Below are 20801 nucleotides of genomic sequence, written 5' to 3'. Positions count from 1 at the left end.
GGAAGCACATAGTGTTCCCCAATAAAGTCCTGTTCCCCTTCCCCAATAAAATCTTTAGAAAAAAGAAAGTGTTTTAATTATATACAAATATAAAAAATATCTACAAGCAACACATTAAAGTTAGCTTTTAGCATAAGTATAACATGATAATTTCTGGGTTTTAATAATGAATTTATGTGAGCACGTGAATAAATTTCTCATAATTTTGCTTCTTCTCTCCCTCAAACTCAAGCCTAGAAAAGGCTAAAATAATATAAAAGAAATTGAAAAGATTTTAATTTCCCTTTAACACTAAACAAACAAAAAATCAGTTTACAAAAGCAACTAAGGAAACAAATTAGCAAAAAAGAAGAGATCTACAGGATAGGCAAGTCTTTACAAGTTGGGGCTGTACTCCTGGTTGGAGAGGAATTTATTTTATTAACCCACAATAAACTGGATTAAAAGAAAGGTGTACCCGTTTGAAATGTTATTTCTCTTTTTCGAAAAGAAAACTAAAGACCATCTCTTTCATGAAGACTTTCTTTAGATTAGGCCCTGGTAAAATCAGACAAGCCCCAGAACATTTTTTTCTCCGAAGTCTTAAAGCATATGGGAGCCTTTTCCATATCTTTTCCACACCCTTTACACATACAGCCCTTTGTGCTGCTCTGTGACTGCTGCATAAACATGCATGTGCCCTCCCAGGGTAGGCTAAAGGAGCCACAGGACAGGGAGTGTATTTTGCACTATTTCCGTAATCCTGCCTGGCTCAGGCTGGTCACTGGAAGGGCAATTACATGTCTATGTGAAGGCACACACACATTTATAATCTAAAACCTGGTAAGAACTGGTATTGCCTCTGAAAGAGGTGGCAGGCAGGTCTCTGAAGATGCTTGAATGGATCATGAAGTAATTTACTAAGCTGTCATGCATTCAGCAAAATTAATTTTCAATACCCCTGTAAAATCACCTATATCATGGTAAACTGATTCAGAATTTCAAGCCAAGGGCCTCAAAAAAGAAATGCCTCAATTCCTAAGCCATTCGCTGAGCATAAAAATTTTAATTTTTTAAAACTCACGGTCACACACTACTAGTGTGTCTTTAGACTAATAATGTGAAGCTTAAGTGCATGGACTTTAGGGTGGCCTGGTGGCTCAGCTGGTTAGAGCGCGAGCTCTCAATAACAAGGTTGCTAGTTCAATCCCGCTTGGGATGGTGGGCTGTGCCCCCTGCAACTGAAGATTGAAAACGGCAACTGGACTTGGAGCTGAGCTGTGCCCTCCACAACTAGATTGCAGGACGACGACTTGGAACTGATGGGCCCTGGAGAAACACACTGTTCCCCAATATTCCTCAAAAAAATTAAAAAAAAAAAAAAAAAAAAAAAGAGCATGGACTCTAGAACCCAATCCCACCTCTGCCACTTTCTAGCTGATAACCTTGACGAACTATTTAACTTCTCTGTGATGGTTTCCTCATCTGTAAAAATGGGGCTAAGCCTCATAAAACTATGGTGAGGATTAAATGAATTTATAGGTGAAATGATTTACACAGGGGCCTAGAACTTGGAAAACACTGAATAAGTGTGACCTGCTATCATTGGCATTATAATTATTAGAAAGAGTTTTCCTCACTATCTCATCTTATTTGATGAGATACTCCAAAAAAGCAAAGATATACTTTGGAGTTGGTTGGTTATCACCACTTATAATCTGGTTTCATATATATGTCCAGGTTGTGACAAATGGAACAGCCCCACTGGGTTTAATTACAATTCTTTTTCACACTCATTTTAAAGCGTCACGAAAATGTCCATTTGAACTCCAGCTCTGGTTTTCTGCTTAGGTTCTCTGAAAGGATTTATTGAAAACCCCAGGTTGGCTGGAACATTCCCGCTGCTTACCTTTCAGTGCAGTAACTTTGTATGAGTACAGAGGATATCCATTTGGTTTCAATTTTCTAATACACAAACACTTCATTGTACAGTAAATGGCAACATGCTCTCAATGATCTAAGGGCACATTGTTTTTGCTCCTCTATTTTCTGTTCTACTTTTAACTCTGGTGATTAAGTTTCCTGTCCCCCACAACAAACACCTCTCAATTTATTGTGAACATCCAAACAAGTTTGTGGCTGTTCATTTTTTGAAAAAAATATAAATAACAAAATCAAGTCAGTCTTTCAACAGTTAAAATATAAAACCCAAATGCAAATCCATAAAGCGTCTGGTTACATTATTTTTTTTTTTCTGTTTATATATGGAAAACCATCAGGTAAAATACAGTTTTTAACACAGATTCAAAACTCTGGATGTATAACTTAATTATAAAACGTATTTATACAGGTTAATAAAAGCTTAATAAATTTCCCAATCTTTTCATTATGACTACTTTTCTCTCTTTAAGCCATCAAATTGCCTTTAAGGTAGTATACAGTAAGGGGACTTAATGCTTCATTCTTTGGTGGAACTGTTCCCTACATAAAAGAATCCCATCTTTTAAAATATACCCTGGGTCTCAGCTTAATTTCTGAAAAGTCGGTGCACTTCAGGTTTTCTGAGATCTGAGCATCATGTGGTCCAGAGAATCACACCAGTAGGAGCCACCACCCAGAAATTTATAGGAGCTCTAAATTGCCCCTAGAATGGTAAGGACTGCAAAAGGTGACAGGGCCTGACATTCTCAAACCCTCACACTCCACAGATGCAAAGGCTTTAGCCAGAGAGGGTAAATGATTTGCTTGCTCAGGCAGCTCCTGGGTTCCAGAGCGATGCTAGGACACAGGGCTCCTAACTACAGACCAGGCTGCCAGAGGCCATGGCTCTCTGTGCCACCAAACCACACGTGCTCCTCGCATCCAAGCAGGAAAGGAACTTCCTATCATCTGGCAACACAACAGTAAGAACCAACTCCCCCTAATGCCTCAACTCCCCCACGGTAGCAACACTGGAAATAAGGATCACTGCTTCGCCCAGTGTCTTTAGCTTCTCTTCCGTGTTTCTCCCCAAGGATGAATTCCTCAAGCTGACTGATGGAAACGGTAATGGAAACATATTGCTAATCCCTCTTCCTCCACCCATACTTCTTCCTGGGTCTGTGCCTCAGAACCTCAGGACCTTCATGTCAGGCCTAAGTCAAAATAAATCACCTTTAAAACATTTCTGCACATTACAGGCTTCTCACAACAGTAGGCTTCATAATAGGATTGGAAAATAAAGCCTAAAAATACCAAGGCGTGGAGAGGTAAAGAGATCCTCTGAGCTTTGGTTGGTTTTGTTAGTTTCTATACAGCGTTCTCACATGTGAGGGCACACAATGTTAGAGGCACTTTTTTTTTTTTTAGACCTTCAGTAGTAGTCACTATTTTTACAAGAGAACTTACTTCTAAATCTTTCTGACATGCCTTTAATTTGCTCAAGATTGTACCTGTTAAAATAAGGGGTGTTCCCTGCAGAGTATTCTCAGTCAGCTGGAATGGTTAGCAGGCTTTTTGTCTTAGTCCCTACGAAATAGGCTGATTTTTCCATTTCCTGTTCTGATTTGTCACACAGAAAAAGCTGTACACCTGCCAAATTTAGTAAGACACTTAACCGCTATTCTTGAAGTTCTCAAATTTCATAAACCTAGTATGATTTTAAAACTATTTCTAAAATACAACTAACATCAAGTTCACATTAGAAAAGTTTAACTTTTTAGTCACCCTTATATCCCTAAAGATTTATAATACATCTTCCAGCAAAATTCAAGAGAAAACTAACCTCTTCACATGTGGTTACGGCACATTATAAATTTAGCTTATAACACATGTTATGGAGCACTTACCTATTTGTAAAAAATTTAAAAATGAAATTATTCGTCCATAACAGGTACCCAGTTGTATATTTATACATGCATGCTTCTGAATAGATTATTAAGTTGGTTTACATACACGTATCTCTCCCAACTAGCCTTTACATGGCTCAAAGATAAGGGCTGTGTCTTCTACTTTTTTCTACCTTCCCTGGGTAAGAGGTGAATCTACAAAAGGTTAAATGCTTTAATGACAAAATGTTTTAATTCTAAAACCAAAACCCATCTTTCTGCTTTCTGACATGCCTAATTTTACATCGGAATAATTCATAAACTACTATAAGGCAAAGCTGAATTATTTTATTCTTACCAGAACTGGACACACGCCTGATCCTCTGAGAAGATAAAGCTCGATCGGAATTGAGATTTCTGCTGTCGATATTCCGCCTCAAACAGGAGACAGAAGGCCCCACTTTAGCTTTTGGACCTGGTGTCTTCCTCAAACTGGAGGAGCCAGGCTTGGGTACATTCCTGCCTGACGGGGTTGCAGTTTTTGAAGTAGAACCCTGTAAAGAAAGTCGTTAAGGTTTTAGTCCCAATCACACCTTCCCCATAACATTTCCCTGTGGTATTAGCTATGTGAAAAACAATCTCTGTTTCAGCCCAGGTATGCCAGATGAATATTTAATTTTCATTTTTACTGTGGAGAAAGTCAAACTCTTCATAGTTTGCTCAACTTGTCAACATGAAGCAGTGTCTAAAACTTGATTTTAGCCACCCATCTCAAAATTGACCTCTTTCCAAATTCACCACAACATACCCCGGCACCCAACTTAAACAATGAAAGCTGTTTCTAGGTGCTTCCTTTCTTCCTTCTTAACCCCCTCTTGATGGCATTCTCGCCTTTCTCCGTCCACCTCGGGACAGGCCTGCATCATTTCTTGCCAAGATTATGGACCTATGTCCTCAGGATCTTTCTGGTCTCACCAGCCTCCAATTCCTCTTCTGCTCTACGGCTAAGGTAATCCCTCTAAAGTCCAAACTAAGTTAGGTATCTTCCCTCTGTCTTCCAGATAAAGTCAACTCTTCTTCATAAGATACGCCAACCCCTTCTGGATGGGGCAGCCCCTGCCATCCTCTTCAGCAGATTCCTTACTCTTCATGGCTCTGCACTCCTGGCCCCGACCTACTTACTACCTGGAGTCCCCTTCATGAGAATATCCTGTTTTTTCATCTTTGGACACGTTATTCCCTCCACTCGCAATACCCTTCCAATTCATACTTGCCCTTTTAGTTCCAGCTAGTGACTAACATGGTATCTCCCCTAGGAGCCTTCCTGTTAACCGTCCCCACTGCCACCACTCCATTCCACCTCCTGCAGCACAGCAGCCTATATAAAGCCCCAACTTAATCCTTAACATCCCGTTTTGGTTTACTCTCTTAAAGGACCCACTGCTCTGGGCACCAGGATTAGTCAGGGGCTTTCTTCTCTATATCCCAATAGTCACCATTATATGTCGCACACAGTAGGTACCCAGTCAATGTTCCCGTTCTACATATCGGAAATGAGAGCCTGAGCCTTACTCAAAGAAGAAATTCCAGTGCCGCAAACTATAATTTGTATTCTCCCTTTACATAAAGAAAAATTGAGCCTCGTGGAGTTACTTCATACTTCATACTTAAGTAAGTTACTTGCCTGAGGTCACTTAGCTAGTGAATGAATGGTCACTTAGAGCTACAATTTGAAACCACATTTAACTCCAGAATCCATGCTCTTAACATCTAAGCTGCATATCGCGCACTAGTATCCTTCTTTCTTTGTTTAATAAGTCATAAGTAATTTCCAATAGAGATAGGTTAACCCCCAAGCTGATGGCAGTTGAATTCATACACTAAGTGAGTTAAAAACTAACTTACTTGGTTAATATCCAAAGAAAGCATTGAAAAGCAACATAAAATTGGCCAAGAAAAGCAGGCACTTGTACACGAACTCAAAGATCTTCCACCTCTACTGTAAAACCAGGTAAGGCAACCCCTCAGAGAAAACTTTTTGAAAGAAAGTAAAGCAAACTTTTAACCAACTTACAAAAGTGAATCTTTAACAAATCAGACTTACTCTGCCTTTCAGGGCAAACATTCCACAAGATTTTGAAACCCTGTGGTGCATAACGCAGAAAGGACCAGGATTCAAGTCAAGGGACCTGAGATTGAATGTCAATTTTATGACTCAGTAGCTGTGTTTCAAAGTAACCTCTCTGAAGCTTCCAAATGTGGCTAACAACTGCCCTGCTGTTACTGGAAAGAGTAAATGATAATACATAAAGCACCTAAACATCACTGGAAAAAGTAAGGGACACAAAATATGTAAGATACCTGAGCAAAGAGTTTGGTCCAGAACGGGCATTGAAAAAAATATCAATTTCTTTCCTTGTAGAACATTCACCACTCCCTTTATCCAGTACATGATCACCAAAACATAACCTGTCATCAGTAGCTATGCTCAACCTGCACCAGATTAAAATCAAACTCCTTCTACCAAATAAGAACTTGTTTTTAGTTTCAGACAAACACTGACCAAACATCTGTGACACTGTAGGCCACCTAAGGATTCAGTCCATTCAAGGCTCAATTTAGCCCAACACCAACCGAGCACACTGAAAATCCTTCTAGGACTGTCTCATCCCAGATCCAGGGCAGATTTCAAACCTTTGTGTCCTGCTGAAGTGACCAAGAAACATAGGCGTCTGAGTAAAACATGAAACAAATGTTCACTCTTTCAGCTCCCTGCAATTAGCACCAAGCCTGTGGCCTGCAATGGTTTGCCCTGCCTCGTCCCCCTGATACACGGAAATATGTAAGAAGTAAAATAGTGACATTAGAGGAAATTGTGCTTAAGACATTATCATGGGAAAAGACTGAGTTTGGTGTTGCGTTTTTTTTTTAAATACCAATTGATAAGTAAAAAGGTGTTAGTGCTGAAAATATGGGAACCCCTACTGCAAGATTTCTAAGACAAAAAGTGCTTCTTCTCCAAGTTGTATTGCCATCCATTTTAATCTTGTGATTCTATCACCTTTTCAGTATCACGTCTTGAGCCTGAAAAACAGGCCCTCCTTCTGCATAGGGAATATAAAGCTCAGCTTTACTCAATGCACACATCACAAAAACTTCTAATTTCAAAATTATATAGCCAATTTATATTCAAGGTAAATACTACTTAAAGAAACTTTATGTTAATTCTTCTGGCAGTTGGCAATAGATACACAATAAAGCTCTCCCATAAATCAAGGAGAAATACATGTATTGTTTTTGTGTCTATCTATAAACACCAAACGAAGAATACTGAATTACCAGACGTTATAATGTAATTCAGCAAAGTATCAAATTACAACTGATATAAAATTAGTTCTATGTTTGACTTCAAAAGATCTTAAAATCTGAGTTTTGAAATAATGGGCAATCCCATTACTTCAGACATAATTGTGGTGTATCATTCCTCCTAAAAAAATGGTAAGAGCCAGAACATCTCTAAACTGATCTAGCTCAAGAGTATCATCAAGTCTTTCCTAACCTTCCTTGCAAAAGGACCTAACAATCCCCTATGCACCCTGAAAACACTTCTAAACAGCTCTTGAACACTTGACCACACTTCATGCTCCGTTCTTCTCGACACGAGTCCTCCACACAAATGTCTCCCGTCTGCCTTCCTGCCCTGACACCTACCTCCATTCCTGGCGCAGAGGACACAAGCCCAAGAAAAGCCTGTGTGGACTGAAAATACACTAAGTTCCCACTGCCAAAAACAGGGCTGAGGACGAGTACACACAACCCCAGAGTGGCCTGCCAAATGTTTTTAAAACTCAGAAAACTAGTTTCTTCACGCTCTTGTTAAAACTATATGTATGTTTAAAGAAAAATAATCTTTGAACTTCACGTGAATTCTTTTTTAAGTGGAACTCTCTAGTTTCCCCAAATATCTGACAGGTGCTATAGAAAACATATTGCTCTTTCACTATCTATGAGAATAAAACAGGTTTTATTTATTTTATGGAGCAGGAATCAACCCATGAAAGCTGCAAGAGACATCAGATGTCACCTTTGGGTCTCAAAAGATTACTGGCCCAAAGTCACATTAGCTGATCAGAGGCAGAATCCAGAATACTCCTGTTCACAGGAGAGGACGCCACTTCCCAGAGCTGCTTCCTCAACAAGAGATCCGGAGTTATTTTTATGTTGATACTGTTTACCAGCACTCCAGAGCCATTTCTTAAATGTAGCCCAATACATTTTAAAAGTTCATAAACAAACCGTTTTTTCTCATAAACTATAATCAGGTGTTTAACTTCAAATGACTACACTAAAATATTAAAATAACTTGTTCTTTTAGCTTACTATTACAGCAAAAGCAACATTAATACTCAATACAAAATAATGAACTTCAAAGTTTTTTTTTTTTCCCCAGGATGCAGGTTTCCAATTAACACTCTACAATGTACTGCCAAGAGAAAGAATTACTGAATAATATATTAACACCTAAAAACAGATTTGCACACCTAATTCTGCAACATTATTGACTATGAGGGGATAACCAATTGCTAACACATCTCTCAGGTTCCTCCACCGTTCCCTGAAGCAGGCAAAAATTGCACTTACCAGAAACAGAGAACCATATTCAAAGGTCTCATGCATAAGCTCCTTTTTTAGCTCTTGTTTTTCCATAGGCATCCCATTTTCATTTTCGCCCTTCTTTTCAGGGCTAATCCTATCGATGTTGGAAGCATATGTCATTTCCAAACATTTTGGGCTTTCCATTTTAACAGGGAATATGCCTTTGATCTTCTGAAAAAACGTAGCCACAGACCCAGTCTTACACGCTGAATTAGAAGAACTTGCTCTGTCAACATCTTCCTGATTTGATTTCACGGCAGATGTTGTTCTTGGAACCTTGTGGGAAGCATTTTTAGAATGAGTTGCAACATGCACAGCCTGGCTAGTGATGAGTTTATTAAATTGCTGCTTATGTGTCTTGTTAATTAGGATTTCTGCTTTTGTGCCTGCATTCAGGTCAGACCGTGGTGTTTTGCTCAAAACTGTCGAGTGTCTCGAGGAAGACAGCGATGAGGGTGATGAGGCACTGCTTACCGGAGGAGGTCTGGGTGTGACCTTTGATAAAGCTGGGTCTTTGGACTGCAATGCTGGTCTCGACATAACTTTTGCCTTGACATTCTTGAAGTTTGGTCTTGGGTAACTTATGATTTCGGTTTTCCTAACTTTGTTGCCTATAGGGGTATTCGTCTTGGTTGTTGATTTTGCTAGATTAGGTTTAGATATGTTCATAGGTGCCCCCTTCAAGTTTGGTAAATTTCTAAGCTCTCGATTACTCTTCTCCACTTGACTACATTTCTCTGTGGCTTCAATAGGTGACATAGAAAAGGTTGCTCTCATGGGTTCTAGGACTGGCGTTGACATGCAAATTGTATTATCTGTGTTAATGACCATATCATTAGCATCCCAAGTCAGTTCCAATGAAGCAGCCACCACCTTCTGTCCTGGTGGGCTACTTGGTATCAATTCTACCGTACAATTTGGGGTTCCCAAATCTTTTTCACTGGAGACAATTTGTGTGTCGTCAGCCACAGTGACTTTATGTTCTGGGTTCAGCACTTGGGCTTTACATTTATCAAAAGCCGACACCAGTAAAGGGCATTCACCATCTATAAGACAATCAGAGACTGTTTCTCCTAGATTTTGGCCCATTTCCTTTTGCCCGTATGAGCTCTCTGAATGTGTCTCATTATTTGGTTCATCTTTAGACAAACAAAAGAACTCTTGTAACACAGACCCATTGGGAACATCCATGCCATCAGAAACTGGTGTTAGAGGTTGTATCTCTTTATCTCCAACTAGTGTTTGCTGTGGCCCATCTGTGTACTCACTGGTGACATTTCCTGAAGAATGCTGCCACTGATTTCCAATATCTGGAACAAAAACATCAGTCTGCATCACCACATCAGAAAATGCCGTGTACGTTGTGTCTTGGGCCTCTGATCCTGCAGCTTGAGAGTCTTCAAAGCTAACTGTATCATAACTCATTCCTCTCACCTGTATCTTATCAGAATGGGAAGATGTAGGAATGGAACAGGATAAAGGTTTATTTCCACTTTTCGTGCCAGTAGGCTGCAGATTTCCAGTGGTATTCAAAGACTGACTTTTTCCAATGGCATCACGTGTCATAAAGGTGCAGTTAACATTATCCACTTTCATGTCAAATGTTTGGTTTAGCTCCAAGGCAGCTAGGTAGGTACAGTTCAAATCATCATCCTTAGGTTTCCACACAAAAGGCAGAGATGTCTCAACACTCTGGTCCTGAAATGATTCTAGGGAATGATAATTGTAATGCAGGTACTCAGGCTGTTCCGTATTCACAACTTGTGCAGAAGACTGACATGTGGAATGTTGCATATGTAATACCTCCTTACTAATGAAACCACTTGAAGACTTCTGGTGATCACGTACTTCAATACACTCAGGATTCAAAGAAACATTTTCACCAAAGTCCACAGCAGAGTTGGTTTCATAATCAACTACCATGTCGTCTTCTGGGTTGGCAGAATTCCAATTCACACTGTCAGTTGCAGAGTTTTGTGTAGGTGGTGATTTCTTGTTGTATGCCTGTGTGTTTCCATTTTTATCACTGATAAATAAGGACTGCAGCTTATCTTCTGTCTTGTCATCTGAATTATCATCATTCATCCTGAAAATTAACTTTAAACCTCTGCCATTTTATTTCTTCTTTAAATTCTTTCAAATGAGAAGGAAGGAAAAACTGTCTCCAAAGTTTTTCAGCACAGTTGAAAGCTAAGACGATCTGAAGTTGAAATGACTTGTTCCCTAGAAGAAATAAAATGATTGACTCAAGTAAATATTAGAAAAATTAATGTGACCCCTTGACTAATTTCAATCACCTTATTTTTTACATTTAGAACCTACAACTATGGATATGGGTAATTACGATATTACCTAAAGTATCACCCCCTTTCAAAGATACTTTTTCATTACAGGGCATCAGGCAAAATGGAAAACAAAGACACTGATAAAATTCCCTGTGTCTGACTTCGTATCTGAGATGCCTTCTCCCTACTTCCAATAAGTCTCACTTGTCAGAGAGGAGGAGGCTAAATCTGACAACAGTCTTTCCTTCTTGGTGGTTGACAGAGTGACCACTGGTCCTAACTTGCCTAGGATGGTTCCAATTTATGCCTATTGTCCGGAGATAATTAGTAACAATGCCCTTTTCATTTTCAGAAGGGTCCCCTATTGTTTCCATGGAGAGTGATTACCAAACAGACCTGGCAGACACAACAAATGAGCTAAAGATCAATGAGGATTTGGGGCATTTGCATTTCTCTTTTCCCTGCTTTCATTCCCCATCTCAAACACATTCCATTTTCAAAGTTGTTGAGTCTTAATAAAGTGGAACTCTATTGGCAGTTCCTAAAAATGTTAAGAGTTACTGTATGACACAGCAATTCTACTCCTAAGTATCTACTAAAAAGAAATGAAAACAAATGCCCACACAAAAACTTGTACACAAATGTACATGATTATTCACAGATTATTCATAATAGCCAAAAGTGGAAGCAACCCAAATGTCCATTAACTGGTAAACAGGTAACACAATATACATGCACACAATGGAATATATTCTTCAGCAACAGAAAGGCATGGAGTATTGATACATACGAAAACATGGATAGGATGCTATAACTTAAAAAATATATATTATACAATGTAAAAGAAGCCAGTCACAAAAGGCTATATATTATGTGATACTATTTAACATGAAATGTCCAGAATAGGTCAATCTAGAGAGACAAAAAGCTGATTAGTGGTTCTCTAAAGCTGAAAAGGGGGAAGGAGGAAAGGGAATGAGGAATGATTGCTGAACGGGATGGTGTTGCATCTGAGGGTAATGAAAACATTCTAAAGATTATGAGGACGGTTGCACAATGCTGAAAACTATCGAATTGTACACTAACACAATATCATTTAAAACAACCCAGGAAAGCTTTCAAATCCAAGGATTTCTGCAAATAACTACATTTTTTTTATGTTCGTAGTCAAACAGAAGTGCTTAAGAAAGGCCCAAATGTTTAAGCTAGGACTGCAAATAATAAGGCAGGCAAGCTGATCTAATCCTGATAGTTACCAGCGATCAAATGGATGTCACAGCTCTTTTCTGAAGAAATAAAATTTCCATGAGAAAAAAACAGTGACATTCTGGGACCTATAAACTTGTGAATTAAGAGTAGATCTCATTTTTCTATTTTGCAATCTTTCCTCTGTATTCAAACTTCAGTGACCTAAATACCACTAGGAGAATAGAAACGATGGAAGAACTGCAAGGATCAGTATCTTCACTGACAGTGCTCTGTGTGTTTCTGGCCATGTATCCTGAAACCAGTCTGAACAGGGGGAAAGAAGAAAGGCTGCAATGTTTATCTCAACTGTACTCATGCATGTGCACACAAGCACGTATGCAGAGTCACACACACACTCAAAGAGAGATTCTGAATCCTAAAATAAGGCCTGTATGATTTACTTACTGATGAAAAATGTAAATTAGTCATTTTTCCCATCATAGTTCTCTAGTTAATAAATCACTGAAGTAGTAGTTTTTTGGCTAGGACCTCAATGAAACTTTTTGTAAAACCAATGAAGATTTTTAATCATTGGGTATGAAATATGTTCAAGTTAAATGTTTAGATCAAGAAGTACATTCAATCATTTTTTAGAATTCTGTGTGTGGGGTATAAGTTCAAAAAGCACTAAATATGCTGCACCTTTTTGTTTCTATGAAGGACAATATTCATTTAAAAGATTCTGGTATAAGCAAGTGTGAGTATTGCAAACAGAAACGTCTAACAAAAATTATAGAAGTTATCTGTCTTCCTAACCAGATTTATTAAATTCAATCGATGGAGCTTTTACTACCTGAGCTCCCTCCTCCAAAGTACATAAAAGATGATTTTTGTAAAAACCACCTGATAAAAACTGAATAAAGTAAATGGTTCATATGGCAAAGCATTTCAAGTTATTTTTTAAATAAATGTATAATAGGATAAATTATGCCACCAGTTCCACGTCATTCTGTTTAGGTTTTTAGTTTTTCTCCTTTATAAATAACATACTACATTAGACACCTTTGTAATCATTGACTACTTCTGGTTATTTCCTTTGGAAAACTTTCTGCAAATAAAAGCATCAGTGATACGATTTTTAAGGCTCTTGATATAGTTTGCCAAATTGTTAAATTTAAAAAAAGGCAGGATTATTTGTAATGTATATATTAATATATGTATATAATAGATATATGTACTAAGTATTACTTTTAAAGCTTATACATTTTGTTCAGCATTGTCTCCCAAGCATTTTCCTATGTCATCGTAATATAAAACATGTCCAATGGTTGTGAAATTTCACTAAAATCTAAATATTCTAGATTTACAAGACAGTAGTTTACAGAGTAATAAAAAATAAATATCAACCATTCAACTTTCATATAACTGTTTAGTACACTTGGGTTTATGATTTTTTTAGGTCACAAAAACAAATCGATTCTAAATTTGGTGAGCAACACTATCTAGAAAAGACCACCAAAAATGTATTGAGAAGAACTACTTAAGACAGGTTTTGATATGAAATCAATTTACTGAAATCATTTCTACCTTTGTAGATAAGAGCAAAGAGTAAGTGGTACAGAGATTTAAATACCAAAAATATTCTGAAGTTCAGCTTATCAGCTCCAGGATGAGATGAAAGGTCAACTTCACCATTCACTAAAGAAAACCATAGCTTCAAGTCATCATCACTATCGAAGATAAAGACATGAACAGCAAAGGGTTGACCAGCCTGACTTCAGGGATTGTGTCGAAAAGTTTAAAAAGTTAGCCATTTTGTCTTATGGCCAATTTCATTCCTCTCCTACTTTAAGAATAGCAGCCAAGTTTCTACCACATGCTAGACTCACATTCTTTGACTTAATCTCACTGGACTCATCAAGGAATATCTTTGTATTTCTGTAATTGCAATACAATTTGGAAAGCCTTCAAAGTTACTAACTTGGGAATTTATTAAAGCAGAATCAAAAAGTTTAAGAAAGAAAAAATAAAGAGAAAAGGTTGGAGTAAATCATTCTCATCCAAAGGGTTAATTTCTCAAATTGTCTTTGGTAGCATTGCCTATCAAAAGAAAGGAATGAGCAAGTGCCTTTTTAAGAGAGCCATTAGGGAAAATGCTTCTTTCAGAGACTATTTTAGACAAGAAAGAACAAATTCCCTACTTATTAAGATTTGAGGATATGATAGGGTAGCTTCTCTTGAATAAAAAGATTTACCAAAATACGTATTTCTCTAATGATGTGTAAGGTTAAAAAAATTGATAAATATGTACTAAAAGAAATGGTGAAAAGAACTACTAGTATAAGATTTGAACTATTTCAACACCTTGGGAAAAAATAAGGTTACTGTCTAAATCTTAGCTTAAGCAAAGTGATTGTTTATTACCCAAAGATAAAAATTCCTGTTTCTTACAGAGAATAGATACACCTGAAAAGTTGAATCATTATATTAAATTATTATTGTGTAATTGATTTATTACCATTATAATAATACTAGAAGACCTTTTAGAGATCCAATTCAAACTTCCTCATTTTACAAATGAGGAAACCACCTCGAAGAAATGAACTGCATGTATTGGCTAAATTAGAGGCTAGGCGCAGACCACTATTAGATTACATGATACCGGTGTGCCTTCTTTGCCAGCTGAACTATAAACGCAGTAGGGGCTAATACTTCAGTACCATCTACGTCCTCCAGTTACCGACATGCCTAGCTCAATAGTTTGACCTTAATCCAGATAAACTTGCTCCCCCATAGAGTAATTATGAAATAAAGAATTTGTTCCTACAAGTCACCGGTGAAACCTAGTTTCATTACTTTATAGCCATAGAGGACTTCAATTTTACTCCTTATTTATGTCAGCATATAGCATACCAGTCTTTTAAGATTTGAACACAAATACCATTATAATTTATAGCTTTCAAGTCATAAAATCATGTCAGTCTTCTTAAAAGTTTTTAAGAATTCACAAATCACAACAGTAGTTCATCTCTCTAGGCTTTAAAACCCGACCTATTACCTGATCTTCGACACCAAAACGAAAAAGAAGACATACGACATATGTGTAATATCTAAGCTACAATGTTCATTTTATTCTAAAGGAAATAAAGCACTTGAACAAAAAGTCATCAGCATGTGCTGTTATTATACTCATAAATCCCTATCTCCCGTTAAAACCATTCAAGGTAGCTAACAGTTTTACCCCTAAGCCTCATTATATTACTATTTTTCACAGTTCAGGCTTAAATTCTTAAACTAACTCCTACAACCTACCTGTTGACAAATTCAACCTCCTCCATCATGTCATTTAGTAAAACACATCTTACCCTGAGGGACCAAGCACAAGAGTATCTAATAAGCAGTCAGTTTCCTAAAAGCACAATGAATTCCAGGGAAGCTCTTTCAGCAGGAGCGAAGCTGGGGCGGGTTTATTTAGCAGATTTCAAAAGGAAGACTATGGACAAGCCACAGCAGAGTCGGACTTTATTTAGAAAACAAGTACAAATCAACTAGGTCTCCTGTGAAAAAATCATGCAGATTGACTTAGGAGGTCTGGGGTTGGGCCCGAGATTCTGCATTTCTATCCATCTCCCTGGTGAAGCTGACGCTCTTGGTCCATGGACGGATTGCCCTGGGAGTTGCCAGGATGCAGCAGAGAGCTTGGAGAACGCAACCTGTCTCACCAACCAGATCAATCAAACGAGTGGACTGTCAGAGCCAGTTCACTATACCATTCCACTATACAATTGCTCCCTCTAACTAGGAGTAGACTTTTCTTAACTTTAAACCCTTAATTTATACTTTTGAGAATACTTCCTTGATAGACAATCACTGGAAATTTTTCGTCATGGAGAATAGTGCCTCTAATTCCCTCTTGAGGTTATGCCTTCCATGTGGAGGAAGTTCAGTTAGTATTAACATTTCTGCTATTTTCCTGTCCTTGGCCTCACTTCACCCAGGAGAAATAAAGTGACTTAATGGATTCTGTAAAGGGAGGAAGAACAAGCTGGGCAAGGCCTCAGGTGAGGCGAGGGTGGCATTTGCCCCAGGCACTAAATGTAAGACAGGGTCAGTAACGGTGCCCCATTGAGCCACACTGAAACCTGAGGCAAAGGGAAAAGTCAGAAATACTGACCCTGCCTTTATTTTAAAATTTGGATATCATGTTCGTCATGGACTTTCTACATGAATTTTGATTTTTTAAAATAATTCATTAAATACAGAGGGTGCCAAAAAAAGTACACATTTTAAGGAAAAAGAAACTGTATTAAAATTACACTGAGGGTAACCTCTTTGAGCACCTCCTGTAGTTGCAGAAATCAAACATGACTTGCATTCATCTTTTGTTATAGGTATATATTGAGTATCACAATTTGAATATTTTTTCCTTTCTTAAAATGTGTCTACATGTTTTTGGCACCCTCTGTATTATTTATCCTGATCACTCAGGTTTTGGGGAGCACCCCTTAAATTCCCAACTTGAAGCGAGTGTCTCACTCACCTCCCCCTAGTCCCAGCCCCGCAGCCTGCGGAAACACAGCACAAGTTCCATTGGTCCCCCGGGGAGCAAGCCCTGTCCCTGAGGTGGGAGGGGTGGTGGCGCGGGTGAGGCCAGCCCTGTTTCTGTACTGCAGTGACTTGGGGGGGAAGGGGGGGAGGGGGAGGGGAGGGGGGAGGGGGGAATACTGAGTCTCTCAAACATAGCTCTGGTATCTGTAATTATACATGAAGTCCTACAATTACAGAATCTGTAATTATAATTCATCTACAATTTCATCTACTTGTATGACCGTCTATCCACCTTACTCTTTTTCTTATTTCTCAAATGGATCATAACCAGAGAGAGGAAGAAGGTAGGAATAATATTCAGAAGAGTTAACTCCAATCTTGAATGTGTGCTGGCCACAGCAGCTGGAGCAGAGTCCCAGAGATCAGGCCCCTGCTGAGCCAGGCATTTACCCTTCAGTTGTTGGATCGTGGAGGACATCCAAGGAATTACCCAGAAAGGGCTGCAGTGGCTGTAGCAACCCAAGGAAGCACATGGGCCTTTGGGCAGTGGCTATTCACACACCGCTGCAGGAGAATGTCTGTATTTCAACAACCAGCTCAGCCACCCTGAATGGCAGTCTTGAAAAGGGGGTATTATTTATTGGGCCTGCTCAAAACTGTGTATCTGTTACCTAAGAAACAAACCATGAGAAAAAAAAACAAGAAGTTTGCAGGAGCAAAACACATATGTGAGGAGATTAGGGCTTCTGTCATGGACAAGGTAAGTGGAGCTTTGATTCAAGGAATCAGCCCAAAGACATTGTTCTCATTGGTAACTTGCAGCCTCTATCCTGCAATCCACCTCACTTTTTCAGGTGAAACGTTGGTTTTAAATAACACAGACTGCAGAAGAGACTTTAAGCCTAAAATCATACATTCTTTTAACTTGAGTGGGAAACTCCAGTTCGTGGCAGCTTTGTCCCTAGGTAAGTGGTCATTTCCATGGAAGGAGAACTGCACATATAACTTTTTAAAAACAAGGCCTGCACTGCACATCTGAAACAAAGCCATGTGGGGCTTGGCACAGGACTGGCTTTTAGCAGGCAGCCTCCCTGTGCAGGCCATACAGCCAGATCATGAACTACCCCTGGCAGTTGCACCCGGGCAGCAGAGGCCTCAGATGACACCAGCAAAACAGCAAAGCTAGTAGTAGGCACCAGTGAGATGCAACTACAGCCATAGGGAAGAGAGTCTTTTCAGGTCCTTTCGACACATCGGTGGTCAACATAGTATTTATTGCTTTAAAAAGACAAAGCAGAAGGCTTCTGTGTGCCCTACAGAAAATTAGAGAGTCTCTAGCTTTGAATTGTTAATAATAGGTCTGGTAGGCAATGCTAAGTGAGTTACCCCAAATTCCATCCTGCATTAGAAGCAAGGAGGAAATAGTGGATGAGGTAGGCTGGAATCCATGTGGTTATTCCACTCTCCAGAGTCACAACACCTACACACACACACACACACACACACACAAAACAGTGTTTCCAATTAGTATTTGTTTGTATAATTAAATATTAGGGATAAATCTTCCCCAGGAGACAGGCTTTTTAAACTTAAGTAATTCCAGAGCAAGAGACAGTAGAAGCATCTCTTGCTGTACAAACATGAAAATGCCTGCTCATCAGAGAGCAGGTGTGTCCCTAGGCAGGGCTTTCTCTCCACCACCCCCTCCCTGGACAGCATGATGGTCTTTGGAAACACTGAAAACTTCTAGAAACTAGGTTCTAAGAATATCATTTTTCCCTGCATTACTATTTCAGGGTTAGGGGACTGGCTCATTTTCAAAATGCAGTGGTTAGTGGATGGGGAGAGGGGAGGAGGCAGTTCTGTGATCATCTGTGTCTTCTTCTCACACCAAGTGCTGAACTAACACAACTTCTGAGGCTTTGCAGTAATTACAGTAGTCCCCTCGCATCCATGGCGGGATACATTCCAAGACCACCCAGTGGATGTCCGAAGCCACAGATAGTACCAATCCCTATATACGTACTCTATGTTTTTTTCCTTTATGTACCTACCTTTAATAAAGTTTAATTTGTAAATTAGGCACAGAAAGATTAATAGGAACTAATAAAATAGAACAATTATAACAATATACTGTAATAAAAGTTGACTGACTGATCTTTCTCTCTAATAACTGAGATGGCTACTAAGTGACTAAAGGACGAGACCACCTACAGCACTGCGACACTTCACAAAGTGATGAATCAGTCCCACGTGGGGCAGTGGGACAGAGCAGGATGGTGAGAAATTTCATCACGATACTCAGAATGGCATACAACTTAAAAGTTATGAATTGTTTATTTCTGGGATTTACCATTTAATATCTTCAGACCATGGTTGACTGTGGGTAACTGACACCACAGAAACCAAAACTGCACATAAAGGGGGACTATTAAATAACTCATGTTATAGAAAATTAGTGCACTATTTCCTTTTATGGAATGGTTGTTTAGCATTCAGAACACTGTTTCCATTATTTAAAAAATACACATAAACAATTTTTAGGTTCCCAGACAGCCTATAGATGACATTTTAACCAACAATGGAGTATAACTGTTGCCCAATAGTACTGTTATTTCCCCCAGAATTATGTGAAATATAACCAGCATTGCACAGGGGGCCCTGAATGTCAGAAACACGTTTCCTTTGATAGAACTACAGCCTCTACAAAAATAAATCTTTTCTCCTCTCTCTAGTGGGCAACGTGGAGACAGTAATTACTCAAAAAAAGTGGTTTCTTGCTCTGTGTTGCCCAGATGGCAGGGCGTCTCTATCCTTGCTCCTCTCACCCACACCTGCAGCCCAGGTGTGCAGGCAGTGACAGAAAAGATTGAATTGCCTCCAGATTTCTCTCTCCCTACTTGCAGAGGCAGCAAGAGTTAAAATAGTCCTTCATTTCAAGGAGGAGCCACAACGGAAGAAAATTATTTGAGGTGAAGAGCTTAGTATAAATCCAAAAGTATCTTTACCTCAGGAGAAGCTGAACTGTTAGTAACAAATGCTTAGGAATATTGGAAGCAATGGAAAGAGATGTTTATCTTTTTATCATTAACATGATGCTTGTTTGGAACCTTAAACACTGAAGAGATCAAGACCTTGGAGCATAAGCACTTGCTCATCACAGGCTCAGTGTTGCTGCAGTGAACAACTCCAAACCTCAGTGGCTTAACACAATGGCCAAGGGTGTTGCCCAGGAGCTCTGCTCCTATCTCTGGTCAATCTGGGACTCTTGACTGAAGCGTCATCTCCACAAAAACTTCCCCAGTCACAGACACTGGGAAAGGACCACAGCAAAGCTTCCCGTCACTCTGAAGAGCTCCTGCCTACAAGTGATGCACATCCCTCCTGCTCACATCTCACCAAAGCAGGCGATAGCACAACACTCAACCTCAAGAAAGCTGGGAAGTACAATCTTACCACTTGCCCAGAAGGGAGAAAACTGGAAATAAGTGTGCAAAGCATTAAGGTAGTAAGGGAAGAATTGCTTTCCATCATGAATTAATCGTGTCAACATCCAGTATAGGGTACATCACACCAAATTAGGACCTTCACTAAACTCTCATGTGAGTGACACTATAGTTCCTCTGCCCAAATGATACCATTTCAGCCGAGAACATCTATCAGTGATTCAGATTTCAGGGAAGGTTAAAAAAAAAAAAAAAAAAGGATGAGAAATAAGTGACGGTTTCTGTCTATCACCAATATCTAACTGGTCTCAAAACGGAAGGTGGTTTTAACGACCAGAACTGTGGCACAGGCTGGCTGGTCACCAAACCCATTTTTTTTTTCTTTTCCCCCCATAAAACTGAAAGTACATTCTATTAGTAAAAACAAATCTAATCAATATCAGAGCAATTTTAAGGACAAGATCAGAACCTTGGAAACTAACGGATAATTAAATATCCACAGAGTGCCATATGCAGTATATAAGTTATCACCATCCTTGATTAGCCACTGAAAAAATGGGAAACTGTATCAATCCCACCCACCCCAAAGACCACGTACAAATCCTATTCCTCCGTAAGATGTCCTCCTGCTGCTCTTACACAATAAATGAAAAAGATATGACTGCTGCATGTCACTGTGACATTTTAGAATAGCTAGATTATATAACTAATAACAGCCAACATATGGTCAGACAATTAAGTTCACGAGCTCATTCTAGAAAAAGTGCTACATACCTCATTGCTAAATATCACTACAGTCACCTTCGAAGTACTCCCCTTTGGAAGCTATGCACCGACGCCAGCGCCTAGTCCACCCTTCAAAGTAATTTTGGAACTCTTTCTGGAATAGCCAT

The 20801-nt window shown here is 39.0% G+C and overlaps 1 protein-coding gene across 3 annotated transcripts in view; it reads right to left on the bottom strand.

The window, feature by feature from the left end:
• MTUS1 (microtubule associated scaffold protein 1) overlaps positions 1–20801 on the bottom strand; it is a 141281-nt gene that overhangs the window by 89350 nt on the left and 31130 nt on the right. For all 3 annotated transcript variants that reach the window (XM_019737997.3, XM_019737995.3, XM_088793339.1), the window contains exons 3-4: positions 8427–10664; positions 4144–4339 (exon numbers count right to left, since the gene is read on the bottom strand). In XM_019737997.3, coding sequence (XP_019593556.3) covers positions 4144–4339; positions 8427–10526 — 2296 coding nt within the window. In that variant the 5' untranslated portion in view covers positions 10527–10664. The remainder of the gene's footprint in view (positions 1–4143; positions 4340–8426; positions 10665–20801) is intronic.

The sequence above is a fragment of the Rhinolophus sinicus genome, chromosome 16 (assembly GCF_057876585.1).
Source record: "Rhinolophus sinicus isolate RSI-liver-muscle chromosome 16, RSI-T2T, whole genome shotgun sequence".
NCBI lineage: Eukaryota > Metazoa > Chordata > Mammalia > Chiroptera > Rhinolophidae > Rhinolophus > Rhinolophus sinicus.
Note: the sequence above shows the minus strand (reverse complement) of the source record. Positions and strands in the feature narration are given on the sequence as shown.